This window comes from Diprion similis, chromosome 2 (genome assembly GCF_021155765.1).
Source record: "Diprion similis isolate iyDipSimi1 chromosome 2, iyDipSimi1.1, whole genome shotgun sequence".
NCBI lineage: Eukaryota > Metazoa > Arthropoda > Insecta > Hymenoptera > Diprionidae > Diprion > Diprion similis.
The window spans coordinates 21879756-21897566 of record NC_060106.1 but is presented as its reverse complement, the minus strand read 5'-3'; the positions used below and the strand labels follow the sequence as shown (position 1 = coordinate 21897566).

The following is a 17811-nucleotide window of genomic DNA, read 5'->3' as shown; positions in this document are numbered from 1 at the left end:
CATGCCATGTGTGTACTCGTTGTATACGTAGTTCAATGAATCGCCCAAATAAAGCTGTATTTCATTAGTCCATTACGATTTCTCGAGCAGAGTATGAACATTCTTTCGAGTATTTCTAGCCTCATCCCTTTATTTACTCAACGCTGTATAACATATGATGCATTGACGACGATGCAATACATAATATCATACACGAAAATAGTAAACTAATGTTCCGCATAAAAGGGTATAGAATTTTGTGAATTCCTCTTTCAATGATAGACTTCAAGTTACTAAATGAAAATACATCAACTGATTGTTTTTTAACATAACTTTGAAATTTTTAAATTCTAAAAGCTTCAGCGATAATTGCAATAATGATAACACTGTAATCATGTCATAAGATTCTAATATATGTCATTTATATTTCAAAATTTCAATCAATGTGAAAGCATGCAAAATTACTTCAGTAGACTTATCCTGTACCAAATTTTTTTTAAATTTAGTTCACAGAGAGTATGTATCTATAATTTGGATGAAAATTACCTGTTGTGATTCATCAAGCATTTAGAATGTCGAGCATACAACATGGTCAAGAAATTTATTTTAAAAAGTCGAGAAAAATAACTAAGTTTTAAACTATGCAATAAAGGTTCATGTAATTGAAGATTTAATAATTTGTTTTCTTTTTTTTCACTAAAACAAAAATTATAATAAATTATCAGTAGTTTGAACAAGGTTTTGTTAGATGTCATGATGCTAATAGTATATTTAAGTATATGAAAAACAGTGGAATTGAATTGCATGTAACTTTGGCAATTATCGTTTATAAGGGAAACGTAGAAACATGAGCGAATTATTCGACAATGCTTTATGCACAAGAGAAAAGCAGTCATTTTTTCCCACGAAACTTCCACATTGTAACATTTTTGTAACTCTAAAAGAATATCGTTCCTCCAATTTCAATGATATATGATTAATTTATTTAGTTCTTCGATTGATTCTTTGATAAAATTTATCTCTTTCTTATCAAAGTATATGATTATAGATTGAGAAGAACATATTCATGCGAGTACATCGCCGTTCACAAAAATAACACGATCACGGAATTTCTCAAATAGGTATGTTGACATAGGCAGCTTGCGCACGTTTGCTTTTACTCTACAGCCATAGAATACTGTCTCCATTTTTCTGCTTGGACACTTTTTTGACTAGATCGTATGTCCAATACATGCGACAATTTACCTAAGACCCCCTACAGCATCCGCTAAACAATCGTGTATGTATAAATATATTCGATATATATCAAATCGAGCTACAATTTGCAAATAATTCATAATTCATAATTGCAAATCTGCATATCCAAATAGTCTGGAAAAACACGCGGCTCGTATCGTGCCTGAGAAGTAAAACTGTGTAACCACGGATATTAATTTATTCGGGACTAGATGCGGCTTGCTGTTGCTGTTGGCTGTCCTCGTCCTTAATAACCTCGGCCTGCATGGCCTTGGTAAGAGCATTGGCATCCTTAAGCGATATAACTTGAAGAACTTGGTGCTCGCCAGCTGCATTGATCATAGTCATGGGATGTCCCTGAATAGTGACTGCCTCGATGCTGGTCTCGCCGTTTCCTGGTTCAACCTTAGGTACCTGGACCATCGGAGTGACAACCTGCATGGTACCGTCGCTCTGGATGTTGGCTACCATCGTCTGGTACATGCTGGCCGATACCGGTACAGTGATTACGCCGGATACGGAAACCGGATAGCCTGAAACACCGATATCAACCGTGCTGTGTTCTGCGGTCTGCATGTGCCCTCCCGTCAGCCTTTCTGCTGTATAGTAAACTGGAGAATTATGTCAAACTTTCTCAGAGCATCAATATTATTGTGCCTCTTTCACCGAGCTAATAATTTACCGCATGGTTGTTACAATGTTTCGCTTTGAGAAATCCTCTGACTGCTTTAGATTTTTTTTCATGATTTTAAATTGCATTATAAACCTATTGCTGAATGTGATTTAAAATCGAACTCAGAGATTAGTACATTGCTATGATTACGTATTAATAGATCTATAATTTTAAGCACTATATTATTTTTAGCAATGGAATATGAAAACGACCTCCAGTTCACGACACAGTTTGATGCTATCATCTGATTCATGCAAAACACTTGTCTCATGGTATCTACTATGTTAAATTTGTGTATAAAAATTAACCAAATAAGGTATATACGAACATTCAACTGAAAAGCATAATTAAAATAATTCGCTCCGCAGCATCGGGTCAGTATTCAAGTTTTGTTTATGAGACTACGTAAAAAAAAAAAAAAAAAAAAAAACAGAATAAATTGTTAAGAGTATACACAAACATACTTCTAAAATGATTGTTGAATAACTTGTTCTGACCTTGCAATTTTACTTCCGGGATGTACACAGTATGTACGTATAACGTGGCGAAAAAAAGAGATGCCACAATTATTGAAGAAAAATTGAAAAAAAAAATCTAATTAAGGCAGTCTTCGAGAAGCGATTTATTATTCCAATAACGTGTGAATTCTTTAATTATAATGAAATAACAATAACCATGATAATAATAATGATAGTAATAACATCACTAGTGCTTTATTTTCTTTACTTTTTCTTCAAACAGAACACACAGTACGGATACACAATTTAAGTTATATATACTGCGTTTTTATTGCACAGCAAATATATTGGCGAAGACTGCCCTGGAATATTGAAATGAAGAATATAAAGTCAAAGTAATGAAACATCAATAAAACAATAATCTATGTACATTAAATTTATTTCTTTACTGTGCTTAATTAAAATCAATAATTAATATTTGCTAGATAATAATAATAGTAATAATGATAAAACGAAGATAAAATTTCTCTTTGCAATTCGAACTGTCTCGATTCACTAGTACTATCTCTCTTTGTCGGCACGGATTTATCTTGGTAATTTATCGTGTTGCTTTTATTTCATCTAATATTTGGAATCTACTTTCAGCAACTTTTCAATCCATTATCAAACTAAAGTATCTGCATACTATGCAAAGAGAACATCGACTACAATTGCGTATTTGTACATTTGGCATTCCGTAGACGCAAAAATATTGTTTATCAGGAATCGACAAAGTGTTTGTACGACAATATTTTTTCCACTCTCTTTTTCTCTCTCTCTATCTTTCACTCTCCGGAACATGCATCACATTTAAACTTTCGAGTATATTCCGCGAAGATAAGAAGGAAGAAAATCAATAATAGAAAAAAAAATAATAATAATAAAATGATGATTTAATTAGCAAAAAAGTGAGGATAAAAAAAAAACAATAATCCGTACCGAATCGACCTCGGTATGTAATATACATATGTACGTGATACATACACAGGTATACAGTTATTTGTAAACAGATATGTGTATCTATCCTTTGGTAGCAAGTGCTGAGATTTAGAATTCTCATACGGATCCTTACAAATAAAATAAAACAAAACCTGTTTTTAATTATCGTTTCACACACAACTGCCTCAAAGTAAAAATTTTGCACAGCTTTCCTCGGTCCAAGGGTCCCTGATTTAGGTGGTAACTGAATTGAATTGTTTCTAGCCACAACTTTGAAAATTTGCGAATGTAAAAATGAGGAAACATGTGCATCACTTTTATTTGAAGACATAGAAACGGTGCATTACACTGAAGTAATAAACGTTTGCTGCCCAACAAATCGAGTCACTGCCCGAGTAGCTCCTGACCGGGGACGGTGCAGAGCCTATAGAAAATTGTTTTACCGTGTCCATCTTCCCCGGTGAGGATGATCTGGCCATCTTGTCCCAGCGTAGCCTCAGTCACGCTGTTTAGGTCGACGGAAACGCTGCCGCCCTCGCCGCCCCCCGTAACTTCGGCAAGAGTTTGTACCTCACCTTGACTTGTGTGGATCTGAAAAGAATGCAGATTTTCATCAAACTAAACGAAAGAAGGGTGAATCGGAACCTGCTGGTGTTTCTGTTTGCACTTTACTAGGCTTGGCCTATAAGCATAAAGTACCACCTTGCGCTTGGAATTCATCATTCTTTGGTTGTTTACGTTCTACAAGTTATTCTCAACTACTTTCTTAATATGTTAGCGAGGCGATAATTCCTCATTGTATAAAATACGGAGCATTATCACTTACCGTAGCAACACCTTGAACTTGGGCCGTTGTTCCATCTGGTAGCGTTATGATAGGATTGCTTGGATCAACTTGTATTATTGATACTGTTCCATCGGGATTTGTAATCGTCTGCAAGACTGCCGTTGGATATTGTGCCGTCATCTGCAAAACGAAAAACACAGCCGAACACGTTACACAAACGAAATATATCTTTTCTTCACTTAAACGCCACTCGAAGAATACAATTCCTCGAGTAAAGTGTTTAATTATTCCACTTATCGACTATACAGAGAATTTCAATATCTGAAGACATTTCAAAAAGTTTACCAGCTGGTTTTGTAAATGATATAACAATATCATAAATCATTTCGGAAAAACCTAAAAAAATTTTACACGATTTATAGGGTTGCCTGAGACATTCAGTGATATACACTAAATCCTGATAGAATGTAATCCACTCATTACATGTCACCGAAAGAAATTAAGAGAAAAAAAAATGTCTAGAAGAATAATGTGAGTGTTGTAGCGTAATATGACCCCCTACCTCACCCCACCCCTATGTCAATGGTATTCAACTACTATGTTCCAATCCCGTGGCAGGAGCGAAATCTCAGAAATTAGGACGATAAAACCGGATTTTGCCAACAGAACAATTCTTAATCCACACGACACAGAATACCTGATACTTTCATTCTTATTTATTGAATTACCGTACTCAATACTATGCGTAAGAATAATGTGTGAGTATCGGGCGGTAGTTTGAGGGTTTCCTAGGTTCGTATTCCTCGCATAACTTGTGGATAAAGTAGATGAAACGAAACGAGAGATAGGGGATTCCGTGAAGCTACCCTTCAGAAGCAAAAGTGGCTTTAGTGCGTACAATCCCCACCGTCTGTTGTTGTTGTTGTCCTGACTGGCTTCCTTGGCCTTGGTTAGAAGCATGTGACTGATGCGAGGAAGAGTGCGGCGTTTGTTGCTGAATCAAAATTGTCGTCTTGTCATCTTCTTCGCTGAACGCTGGTAATAGATCCTCTCGGCCGTGAAACTTGTAGCAGTTTATCACGATTTGCCTCAATGCGTGTGTCCAAGAGATCTGTAATATATATATAGAAGTATATCAATGAAACAATGATTGATAAAAAAATATCAATTGGCATAGTTTTCTGTTCCTATTACTTCAAATTCAGCAGATAGTAGAAGTGAAAAAATAATCTCTGATTCAGAATGTTTCTAAGATAATTATGCGTAACGAGATTTGTAGTCCACTATCTTTTCTCTTTCCTCTGCAATATCCCATTCACCAACCTTTTGTTTCTCGTCTTCGGATCGAGCATCCATGCGAACATTGGCCCAAGGTAATTCTTCAGGCCACCAAGGCGGTCGAGTACTTTCGCGCCCCCAGCCAGGCTTGCCTCTGCCTGTAGAATACTTCAGCATCAAAGGTATAAACGCCCTAAGCTGGGCCTGGGTCATTTTTTCAACAGGTGTAGGTATGCCGTCTATTATTAGTGGTGGTAGTTCGTATAGAGACGGGTCCTCTTGTACAGGGGGTGGTGCTTGCTGGGCCAATGCGCTCTCCAGTTCTTCCATTACCATACTTCTAAGGTTCTTAACAACATCCTCCAGCGGTTTGGCACCAAAAACTCTGTAGCTGCTGTTAGGCTTACCAGGTGTCGCCACAAGAACAACAGCTTGCTGTCCAACGCGCGTTGCAAATTCGTCAATCGTTTGCTGAAAAGTAAGGAAATGTATAATTAACAATCAACTATCATGATTTCCTCAGTCTGCAAAATTTTAGTGAAAACAAATGTTAAAGTTGAAGCCTATTAATATTTCAAGAATTTGTTGATATAGCATTTCTGTACTCACCCTGAGTTTTCGCAGAAGCCTATTTTGCTGTCGTTTACGAGTACTGGGATTAGTCTCAAAACTATGAGGCCGTTTTCGCTTCTTGGCTGAAACGATGGCAGCGGCCGCAGCAACCCCGACGGGCCCTAGGTACACTCATTATCAGATACTGTTCAATCCCTCTAATATGAGAATGGACAGGTTGTGCTAGTCAAATATTGCCATTGAAGACCAAATATAAATTTTAGCGATTTTACTGACATATTTTCAAATCTATTTCCGAAAAGAGAAAATAAATATCTGACATTTCTTGCGTTGTCAATTCACAAATACATTAATATTTATAATGAAAATTGAAAATGGCTTCATTAGAATGGAATTCTAAATACAGAATGGTCCGATCTTGAAATAAAGGCAATATTGTGCTAATACAACGTTGAATAATTAAATGCATTAAAACACAAAACACACGTGTGTACTTTGTACCATAAATTACACGCACAAGCAACATTAGAGAACAACACTTCTGTGCATTTCACACAAAATACAGGATAATCTTGCATGGAAGAGTGTCACCGATGAACATCTCACCGAAATTAAAAATATCATTGATCCTCTTCACGTTAAATATTAATGACAATCATGCCTTTGTACACGTAAATAAATTTTATCAAAAATTTGAATCGTTTCTCTTCTCTGTAGCTTAATACTTAGCATTTACTAGAAACGGATCAATTTTTGTTGACATTTTTCAAACAATCATTGAGTATTCGATAATGAGCTCACGAGATTGTCAATTCACTGTGACATTAGTGATTCAGAAGATTAATACGAACAATAGTGATCAGGTTATTCGTTAGAGATTTTCCATATTCTAGAATTCAAGCATTAAGAAGTAGCAGCACAAAAACGACGCAAAACAATAATATAATACAATCAACTATGGTGAATAATAAGTAAGAATACAAAAGAAAAATTTGTTCCAATAAATACTACGCCAATATAGGTTCTGTACCATTTGAATTACTTTTCGCTTATATTTGCAGGATATAAAAAAAACGTGATTCATCAATATCTGTATCTCGACATGATTTGAAACTGAAATAATCTAATGCAGACAAAAAATTTACCTCCTACTAATAAGAATAAATATTTAATACATGTAAATCATAATTTAAGATATAATGTTGTAATATAGTGATAAACAATAATTACCAAGTTACTTGTACTTCCCTCGGACACGTACTATTGCACAGGGTGTCTCTCATCAGAGTAATAGTCAAATTTTACAACGAACAAAATACGTTTTGCTATCAATAATAGCAAAATCGAAATTGGTATTTGGATTAAATTCTTTAAAATATGATAAAAAATAAGAATTGACAGACTGAATAGGGGAACTTGTTTCAAAAATTACAGACAGATATATGTGTGTGTATGTACGATTTGCGTTTCAAAAATCTGAAGTCTAGAGCTGGTTTAAATCATATAAACAAATGCATAAATGCATATTATAATATTTGATTATTGATAGTTTTTTCTACAGTTGCAGAAATACGCATAGTATAAAAATAACAACGAGTAAAAGATAATAAATCCTATACAAAGCTGCAAGAATTTTACTGACAATGAGTATGAGGTTTGTAATACATAACTATGAATGTTAGACTTTTACTCTGACGCAGAGAAAGCACCCTGCAACGATCAAAGTTTGGACAATCGAATAAAACGTTCATTAAAAGATTAGAATCGCGAGTTGGTAATTCAAAAGTCGGAAAAGCAAAAAAATGGAAATCACCATTAGCGTGTTTGTTTTGCCAACCTGCAGCGGCGAGCTGGGCGGTAACATCATCGTCCATTGCAGCCGACAAAAGATCCCCCTCCTCATACGTCTCAGATCCACTAGTTGGCTCATCATCGTCTTCGTCCGAGAGCCGGTCCATTCGGTCCAAAGCTCCGGATTCTGCGCTAGGCAGCGACACCATCGTTTCCTTCACTTTTGACTGCTGAATGGCTTTCAAGGTGTTGATTATTGCAATGCCCCGTCAGTGGTATCAGTAATTTGCAATGATTCTGTTCTTCTACATCACCGTGAGTTGTATCTCTGTGAAAAACATTATCCATAATATTGTTTCGTTACACAATTTTATTTGTGATTTGTATATCATCCGATGTATTAGATACGATTGGGTGATTTTAGTTATTCATAAATTACCATGAGCTTGCAGAAGAATTATTTGTGGTTTTTGATACATCATTGCAGCCTTGATTCTGATAAATATTTGTACTTGTCAAAACTAAAAATTTTGATGAATAAGATTTGAAATAAGATAACAATTTTCATTATCCGTCCGCAACACAATTTCTTCTGTGAACTATTTTCGAAACTTTATTTATGGTAGTGAATATCTTTAGGGATAGACTGAGAGAATTAACAATTTTGCCAATCTTGTAACGGCCTACTTTAAAACTTGTACCCCAAAAATAACATTTTTTAAGTTATTGAGGCAGTACAGCTGGAAATAGAGTTTTCAACACAGCTTCGATCTACGTATCACAGTTCTAAAAATCCCAGCACAGTACGTTGGACAGTATTGCGAATCTTAATTGCACGCAACAAGTGCCAGTTTAATTAAGAACCAATGATATTGATTTTGGGGATTATATAAGGACAGCAGGTACTGACCAAACTTGAAATATTGATAGAATTGAAACAGTGCTAGACTGTATAAGTCTTCTATTGGGTTGGGTATGCATATTCTTATACTTTTATTGTATTGACAAATTATAAATAATGGAAATAAAAATTTTGCTAGCCAACTGTTTATTATCATGCCGTTGGTTAAAATTTAATTCCTCCATTGTAATAGATGAAATTAAAGAATATTGGGGTTAAAGGAACTTGGAAATGTTTTGTAGGAGTATCTGTTTGGCATAAGGTGGAGAAAAAATGAAAAGATCAACCATAACTTTGTATTATCGCATAAGAATTGTTTCCACAAAGCTTACTACGCTAAAAATGGCTAATTGTAAGTACAGCCTCATCCCCTTATTGAATGCAGGCTTTGCCTGATGTAGGGTGGCCTGCATGCTTGTGGGGGAGCGGGCAAAGGGGGTGGAGAAAGTGAGGGGGAAAGGACAAACTAGAGGGGAGATGGCCAAAAGAAATCAATACGGCAATCTAGAGACCGAGGAAGAGGCTCTACACCCACCATGGCCTAATTTTAATACCAAACTTACATTGAAAAAGACATTGTATAATAATCGTAAATATTTGTCAGAAAATGGAACAACATAGTTCTTTCCAAGAATGTTACACACATGATTACACGAAAAGAGAACCTATTACTTCATTTTTTCGTCATTGATAAAGACATGATCATATATTTTCCACATGATAGGAAACGTCTGTGTTACGGTACATAGAAGAAAAAAAAATAAACATATACGGGTGCAGCGAATATTTTAGATAGGTGAAACTTAACAGGAGGAAAATCCTGCTGAAACCCTACGAGTGTTTTCAATCGACTCCGAGCACAAACAGTGAGGAGAGTTGGCGGCATGGGAAAGTTACGGAGAGCGTATGGCATGATGTGAACAGAGCGCACTCGAATAGAGTATCGAGATAGAATTGAGAGTCGGGTGTAACACTGTCTGATGGATAAAATGATAAATGTAACTTTTTGGTTAAGTGTCAGATAAGAAAAGAATAAGTTTGACGAATGAGAGGAAAGGTGAGGGTGATTTGTTTGAACCGATACTGGGTACGGGGATGAAGCTCGAGTAGCGAACGAGCCGAGGTTGAGGACGAGGAGGTTTGAGCACGACGAGAAGACGCGGAGCAGCCTCGAATATCTGCGTGGTAATTCCGTGCGACTCGTCGACGTCGGCGTCGTCTTGTTCCTCGTGATCGTCGAGTCAAAATGCGCAGGGCAAGGTAAAAGAGAGCCCCGGACGGGCAAAGCTCATGTCCGAAGAACTCTGGAGCAAGCCCAGTTAAAATCGCGAGTTGCGTACGCACCTTTAAGCCTGCGTCTGCGGGAGGACTGCCGCCGTCGGCCGTCCTACGGCCATCTCTCACGGTTCTTAGCGACGCAGTAACTCCACCAGGACAACGTTAACCCGGACGGGCCTCCACCGACGGGCACCGCTAATTTAGCAAGGTAAATATCACAATACCACCACCCGTCACACGCACCATGGCATTTGCCAGGCGTATCGATCGCCTACGCGGCCCTACGCCTCGGACGGCCTTCCATAACAAACGCGATACGGCAGCCATTTTGGGCGAGCCTGCGCGTTGCGTGGTTAGCAGACGATACCAAATTCCCTTTATTTAACGCTCCGCGGAGGGCCGAATAGTGCCGCAACCCGAGAGGCCTTTGTTAAATTATATTTCACAACATATTAGTATTAGCATACTCACCGATTTACCAACTTTATTTCCAAATTTACGCTCGCCACCACGGAAACACGAACATCGTACGCATATATACAAGCCTGTAATAATCCGATTGGGTAATAAGACGTACATGTCATGGCGGTCTCTGTTTACGGCCTCCGATTGGTTCTCCCGTGCCCGCGCCTCGCGTCGGTAGGCCGTAGGGCGCCTTCTCGCCTACGGGAAAAACTCTGCGAGACGAACGGCGATTCATGCGATCGCCATGACCGCCGACCCGCATTCTATCTACATATCCGAATCGTAATTTTACAAACGCCGCTCTCTGCCCGAACCTTTCGGTTCCCATCGAGTTAAACTCTACCACCCAGGCGGCAAAAAGCACGTGACTTTGTTCCAAGTACCATATACCGTTGTTTTATAACCTCAAATAATAATTAGAGGAGAAAAAATTACGAGGCAGCCCTTCGAAGTTGGTCGTTCGGGTCGTTCGTTATAAAATTTTAGCTACCCTGAAAAGGTACGCATTACATGTTAAGTACCTACACTGCGCTGACAGCGAGACGTTATAGCAGGACAGCTTTCGCCCTCTATTGTTGCTGTGTTTACAAAATTATCAGTCATTGTCGGGAAAATTTCGTTTTGTCATTTAAGTATTTGCAATCACAACGTGCGGTTTGCACTCATTCAAGCCTCACTCTGGACAGTTTGCATAATTCAAATTTCAACTCTCTAGTGCCAGGTCGCTTGATTGTGCGAATTGTTCGACATTATTTCAGGGCCTGGTTGTTTTAAACTACAGATAAACTAATTAACAGTTAATCATAGAAATGTAAAATGCAATCAACCAGAACATAGACATTAGTTAGATGATGAAACGATTGTTCCTAGCTTGAAATGCCATTATTTTTTTCAAATGAATGCAGCAATTGAATAGTTTAATCCATCTTCCCATACTTGTTTTACACTCTGCAAGCCACAAGTTAAATTGATATATAAATAATTGTGAAAACAAAAAATTGCTTTGACTAATTTAATTTAATACCTGAATGTTCTGTTTTGTTGTTCAACATTTCCAACTGCTTTCAAAACTTTCGACTTCAATCAGCATGCTTCCTTCACTTGAGGATTTAGTTTCTAAACTGGAAATTAATTGTTTTTCATTATTACTACCGTCAAAGAGAAAAAAACTACAAAATGTTACTAATATCGTAAATATACACGTAAATTCATCATTACTATATTGAAATTTCACATAAGTTTGCAATCTCAAATGTATGATAAAAGATTCAATCCCGTCCAATTTCGAAATCCAAATGGTAATAAATTTATTTGAATTTAATCTAATCATTTACGGTTTGTAGTAAACAAGATCTCATTTTTAAGTAATATAAATAGTTCGATAAAAGGAAAAAAAGAACCTTTATTATTTGCTTTATACAATCGCTACAATAATATATCTTATAACAAACGATAATAATATTAATAATAATAATAATAATAATAATAATAAAAACAACAACAATCGTTTTATTATCATAAAATTGGTGTAAAACAATTTTACATATCACATCTCTGAAGGGGCGGGGGGGAGGGCAGGAGGAGTAGCAGGGTATATATTGCAAGATTGTCTGGTGCCGGCAACATCTTTTTTTCAAGCCCATGGCTTATTCTTGTTACATAATTTCCCAAACCACCCAGGTTCACACTGACATGTGTTGTCTGGCTGGCACGAACCATTACGACAAGGTCTCGTACACGCCGACCTCTGCGGTGATCTTCTCCCAATCTCGCAATGATTACCCTTGAATCCGGCCGGACAACGGCACATATTGTTTCCCTTACATTTTCCACCGTTTACACAAGGAATCACGCATTTTGCTGTCAAATAAATAACATTCGTAACTGAACAAAATTTATGGGAAAAAAAAATTGTCAATACTGCTTAAAAGTCAATCAAGGAATTTATATTGTACTTACAAAATTCACAACGAAGACCAAAGTATCCCCTGGGGCACTCACAGGTATCCTTTTGCACACATTTACCTCCATTTAAGCATTTCTCTGTGCAAATACCTGTAAATAATTGAAAGAATTATTATTTTAGTTTTGGGAGTTGGAATAATTTTATTCGTATTCTAGTTTTTCTTTCAGAATTCTTAATCAACATGTTGCGCCTGAGTAGCCGCCGCTTGGCGAGCACAGCTTCTTCTGCAACGTCTAATACCAAAGCTGGGAAAACGTTGGATGCTATTATACGAGTGGATCATGCTGGCGAACTTGGAGCAGACCGAATATACGCAGGACAAATGGCTGTCTTAGGTTTGCTATGCAATTCAATAAGTTATGACTTCATAATTCTCCGAACCCATCATCTTTGCCGATGCGGTCAAATCAATGTCAATACCGTGCCAACTTCTATTTATTGAGCAAACTTGCTTGAAACTGATGGTTTTTTTTTTGCAGGTAAATCATCAGTGGGGCCGACTATACAACATATGTGGGATCAGGAAAAACGACACCGCAAAAAGTTTGAAGAATTAATCAGGAAGCACCGTGTAAGACCGACGGTTCTTGTTCCGTTTTGGAATGTAGCTGGATTCGTTTTGGGTGCTGGGACAGCATTGATGGGACCAAAGGCAGCAATGGCCTGTACTGTAGCAGTGGAGACTGTGATCGTTGAGCACTATAACGAGCAGCTGCGATCTTTAATGGACAGTAATGACGAAAACGTAGACAAAGAGTTATTGGATACAATACAAAAGTTCCGTGATGAAGAGCAGGAACATCACGATACTGGAATTGATCATGGTGCTGAACAGGCACCGTTTTATCAAGCTTTGACAAACGTTATTAAAGCAGGATGCAAAACTGCTATAACGATATCAAAAGTCATTTAAATCGAGCTTGTGAATTTCGTAATTATAGCATGTGACTTGAATCGTAAAATGAGTTTTACTACTTCGATCGATCCTAGTTAAACCACAGAAAATGAGAATGATTCAATGTAACCAATATCACTGCAAGCTTGTAATTGTACTCAACTCCATTCGAAGCTGATATTGCTGATTTTCATTTGCTAAACATTACCTACGCATTGATCCTATACAGCTACTTTGCTTCAAAGACATCCCCAGCGCTAGACTTTGTTTTACTTACAATTAAGAAATTTTCAATGATTGCAATACTTTATCCAAACTTAGCTACGCCACAATGCTTTTCTGTAAATAATTTATCCTTGTACAAATGTTGAATAATAAAATAATATGTTTTCATAAACCTCGATTGATTGAATAACAGTTTCATATTGGGCTAGAAATTCTGCGCTACCCTTTCCATTACAATCTTGTAATATCAGTAGTGTTACCTCCTTCACAATAAGGTCCTTGAAAACCTGGTGGACAGGAACAAACTCCAGGTGCAGTGCAGTTTCCACCATTCATACAGTTGGGATAGCACAGCGCCTTCTTACAATGCGGTGGTCCCAGGTAACCATCTGGACATGGCCCAGGATTGGGTTCTGTAAAATAAATGTACAATTTCAATCGACCAAATCTCCACCTAACACCAGTGATACGAATTTTCCATCATACTGCGAGAGATCTGGAAAACATTTTCCCCTAAAGTCTGATCCACTTTAGAACTTTTCAGAGTTGATTAGAAAATCACAGGAGAATAAAGAAATGTTTCGCCAAACGAGATGAATTTCAAAATATTCACCAAACTTTTGCATTGCAGAACTGTCTGTGAAATAATTCTCAGAACTTTTACGTTCTCATTTACATACGTTATATATAGTCCAAAGAGTCAATTAGGCCTAATCGCGCGTGTTTTTCTCATTGTCCGGCTACATCAATCAGGCGTAATCAGTCGTGTGCGCAATGAAGAGCACGTGTGAGAGGAAGGAAAGAGGAAGATAATATGTTTGCGGGGCGGGGGGGGTCCGTAAATTTTGTGACAGCCCACAGCCAAAAATATCGATGCAAGCAACACTCACCGCGTAGGGCGCATTCCTTTTGCAAGCTCAGGCGAAGGGGGGTTCCTTTCAGGGGAACACCCTTCCGCGTTTGGATGACCAGCCCAATCTTGAATTGAACAACGCCCGAACTATTCCCTGAACATGGCAGAAGAACGCTGAATTCTGCAATTTAAAAATCCTTGTATAGTTTACATCATATTTATAATACTAGATTACATTACATAAGAAACTATTAAAAGAGAAACCAGAAACAAGAATTATGTTTGCGTTCTTCCTTTCATTTCTCAACCTTCCAAATTAGGATTTACCTTCCCTGCTTCATCATCTTTGCCTGAATGAAAAAAAAAGGAGAAAAAAAAATTAAATCAAACAACTCAACTTTCAAAGAGCAATACATTCAGAGGTACGTAGTTTTGTACAATGCTTCATCTGTCGATCGTGAAGAGATATTGTAATTTATAAATATTTGTAAAATTATGCCATATACGAGTATATTCCGAGATGTTGAATCTACGTGATAAATGTAGCACAATAATAGAAGCGTTGGAAAACCCGCAATTTGTTTAAGCAATGTGTAGTCTCTTATTTGATTTCATACTGATGACTATGTAAAAAAATCAGATCATATCTAAAAAGCTCACGTGTATCAGACGTGTATATGACCAACCGAGTTAACCAGAATTATTCCATGTATTTTGTTGTCATGAATTCATGTAAATTTTACCCGACGTTAGAAGTTTCAGCAACGTATTTCGTAAGCATATTTTATAAATATGTCCACGTCTTATAATTACGTCGCATATAATATGAGTGAAGAGATTAGCAGTGAATTCTTTCTATTAGTCGACGCGTGATTTATGTATAGGTATATACACTGGTATACGCAACCTGAATACTGATAAAGTTTCTATATTCAGTCTGTTCTTTTCATAAGAAGATATGTGAAAAGATGATAAACATGTAGATATACGCTGTGACCGAACTAAAGAATTCAAATCTCTGTGAATGTAACACGTATTAAATAGATTGAGTCTTTTCAATATTATGAATTAAAATCAAGTCTCACCTTTCGGTCTCCTTGGCACCCTCCCTCGTTGCTTGATCGTGATCGAGGGTGTCTTGAGGATAGACTCGTTGGCCGATTTGAGTAGATCAAAATTATAATAGTACCTCTTAACGCCAGACTTCCACGTGAAATTCACGCAGGACACTTCGCTCGGTATCGTCGGTAGTTTCGTCTCAAACTCCGGGTCCAGGAGGTAGGACAACACCGTACCGTCCATTATCGCGTATATCTCAATTTCTAATCCTGTACGAGTTTGAAAACAAAAAAGTTGCAATGATAATTGTAATTGTTATACAGATATAATTTCATCAAAATAACTTTCGTTATTGCATTTGAAAACAAAAACAATATCGTTTGCGCCCGTTTCACGAGGTCAGAGATTATACGCTTGTTATATCCACGTTATAATGAAAACCGGCCGTGACTATAAAACTGTGCGATCTGCAGGTCGTAGGTCGAATAATTATTATACGTATACGCATAATATGCGATACAGATATACAATATACGTATAATACATTAAGATATAGATAGGTATGCATATACCTGCAATATGCTTTTGCCCGCATCGAAGTCTCCGAAAAACGTGTCTATCTACCTTGCGATAATATATGTTGACCGTCTTGTGCAAAGAGCCCGTGCAAGATCATTCGAGAGGAGTTCACGGTATCTTTGCAGAGGGATAAAAGAACGAGGAGGAAGAAAAATAAAAACAAAGTATTCGATTCACACGCGCACATACACACATGTATATCGGAACGAACAAAGAGGAATGTATGATATACTCTAAAGTGATTATTAACAATTTTAGGTATTTCATAGGTATAATTGATCGGTAGAAAATTATAGTTTGTATAGGTAAATAGGACGTGTGGCATAAAACGAATAATTTTTCAATAACGCGTAAAAAAAGGGTTCAAATGGATATAACGTAGTAAAATCAACTTGAAATTGTTGTGTTTTCAATGAACTGTAAGATTTATAATAATTCCCGTAGTATTAAGAATGTTCGAACCTCCTGTTTGCCAAGAATTTTATCCCACAAAATTCGTCGTAGACAGGAATTAAGACTTGGCGGGTATTTTGAATGTAGGCAACCATTTTCGACAACCGCGATCCTTACGATTAGTTAAATAATATAATCACGGATGAAGACATATACTTACCGCTAAACATTTTCACCTGTTGCTGATCGATCCACAGAGATATGTCGCCGGTTGGTGGGCGGGTCTTTTTGGCGTCGACCCGGCCCCCGAAGGAGCAGAGCAGCGCCGAGGCCAGGACAGCCACGGCTGCCAGGGCTACGGCCTGCTGCATCGTACGTGACGAGCTCTTTCACGCGCCGGGGGATTCAAGGTTGATTATCCGAGTTTACGCTTTAATTAATTATAACTTCAAAATTTTTATTCGACGCTATGTTCCTCACACCCGTCTTCGGGTAGCTAGCTTCCTCGACTCCGATTATACTTTTATTCTCTTCTCAAGTGGCTATGATTCCTGCGAGATCGGTCCAGCAAACGGCCTGCTGCAGCCACGGAACTAACTATATACGTCTGTGCCCCGATCTCCACCGATCTACCCGCGTCGCCTGCGACTACTGTACTAACGAGAGTTAAGACGACGCGCTGCTCTCTGCCGCTATAACCGTCTCCCCCCTTTACCCCCCCCCCCCCCCCCCCCGAATACCCGCCGCGCTCTCCCAATTTTCACTTGCTTTCTTCCTCTTTGCCTCTTTCCGAAGAGTCTGCGGCCCTGCAATGGACCGCGATGTAGATATCTCGCCGTCTCGCTTTTTCCCAATTCTCCCCCTATTGCAGCGGAGTATCCTCGCGCTCATTCCTGCTTTTCGTCTGGGTCTCTTCGGGATTCTGATGCCGACGGATCTCAGCATCACAGCATCGACTTGCTGCTACTGCTGTTGCTGCTGCTGCTGTATTGCAAACTCGCGTCTATCATCACGTTCACGGCAAGCCATATGCTTATAAAGAACATCGCGGTAAGGACAAGGGACACTTCGTCGTATTTACACTAACAAACTGGCGAATAATTGGGTGAAAAAAAGGTTTCGGCTTGTTCTCTGGTCCAGACCCAGACTCACAAGTCTTCGCGATCTAATCTCTCCGGGACTCAGATTGCCCGTGAACTTCTCCGGCAGGGTCCACACACAACCAGCTCGACTTGTGTGCTGTTTTTATAGCCTGCAGCACAATGATGTAGGTACAAAGCAACGGGTAGATTCATATGGCTGTGTAATGTATATACGTATAAACTGAAAATCTAATTTCACAATAAATTCGCTAGCTATCTTTCGTATATGTTTCATTACTAAGAAATTTTTGAAACTATAAATATACATGTAGGTATATAATCTTCACGTTATCAGCGCATTA

General features: G+C 38.0%; 3 protein-coding genes across 11 annotated transcripts; 1 reads left to right on the top strand and 2 right to left on the bottom strand.

Annotated features, from left to right (window-relative positions):
* Positions 1-656: 656 nt before the first annotated feature.
* Positions 657-10638, bottom strand: LOC124414698 (DNA-binding protein P3A2). 6 transcript variants are annotated; one of them, XM_046895739.1, is made up of 9 exons: positions 9999-10135; positions 8068-8081; positions 7776-7983; positions 5999-6123; positions 5435-5860; positions 5019-5222; positions 4151-4291; positions 3768-3942; positions 657-1748 (listed from the first exon to the last, which is right to left on the bottom strand). In XM_046895739.1, the coding sequence occupies exons 3-9, from the start codon at positions 7960-7962 to the stop codon at positions 1414-1416; spliced, it is 1593 nt and encodes a 530-aa protein (XP_046751695.1). In that variant the 5' UTR covers positions 7963-7983; positions 8068-8081; positions 9999-10135; the 3' UTR covers positions 657-1413. The 6 variants fall into 6 exon arrangements, with proteins under 6 accessions (XP_046751695.1, XP_046751687.1, XP_046751679.1 ...); XM_046895731.1 differs by lacking the exon at positions 9999-10135 and adding an exon at positions 10510-10638 and having other exon boundaries at positions 7776-8081; XM_046895723.1 differs by lacking the exon at positions 9999-10135 and adding an exon at positions 10404-10533 and having other exon boundaries at positions 7776-8081.
* On the top strand, positions 10005-13583 carry LOC124415028 (5-demethoxyubiquinone hydroxylase, mitochondrial). 4 transcript variants are annotated; one of them, XM_046896282.1, is made up of 3 exons: positions 10005-10140; positions 12531-12698; positions 12843-13583. In XM_046896282.1, exons 2-3 carry the CDS (start codon positions 12545-12547, stop codon positions 13274-13276), a joined length of 588 nt encoding a protein of 195 aa, XP_046752238.1. In that variant the 5' UTR covers positions 10005-10140; positions 12531-12544; the 3' UTR covers positions 13277-13583. The 4 variants fall into 4 exon arrangements, with proteins under 4 accessions (XP_046752238.1, XP_046752257.1, XP_046752247.1 ...); XM_046896301.1 differs by having other exon boundaries at positions 10013-10140; positions 12519-12698; XM_046896291.1 differs by lacking the exon at positions 10005-10140 and adding an exon at positions 10746-10896.
* Positions 11780-17024, bottom strand: LOC124414956 (protein shifted). The gene is made up of 6 exons (XM_046896153.1): positions 16588-17024; positions 15422-15664; positions 14374-14517; positions 13744-13896; positions 12357-12452; positions 11780-12257 (listed from the first exon to the last, which is right to left on the bottom strand). The coding sequence occupies exons 1-6, from the start codon at positions 16736-16738 to the stop codon at positions 12031-12033; spliced, it is 1014 nt and encodes a 337-aa protein (XP_046752109.1). The 5' UTR covers positions 16739-17024; the 3' UTR covers positions 11780-12030.
* Positions 17025-17811: the final 787 nt, after the last annotated feature.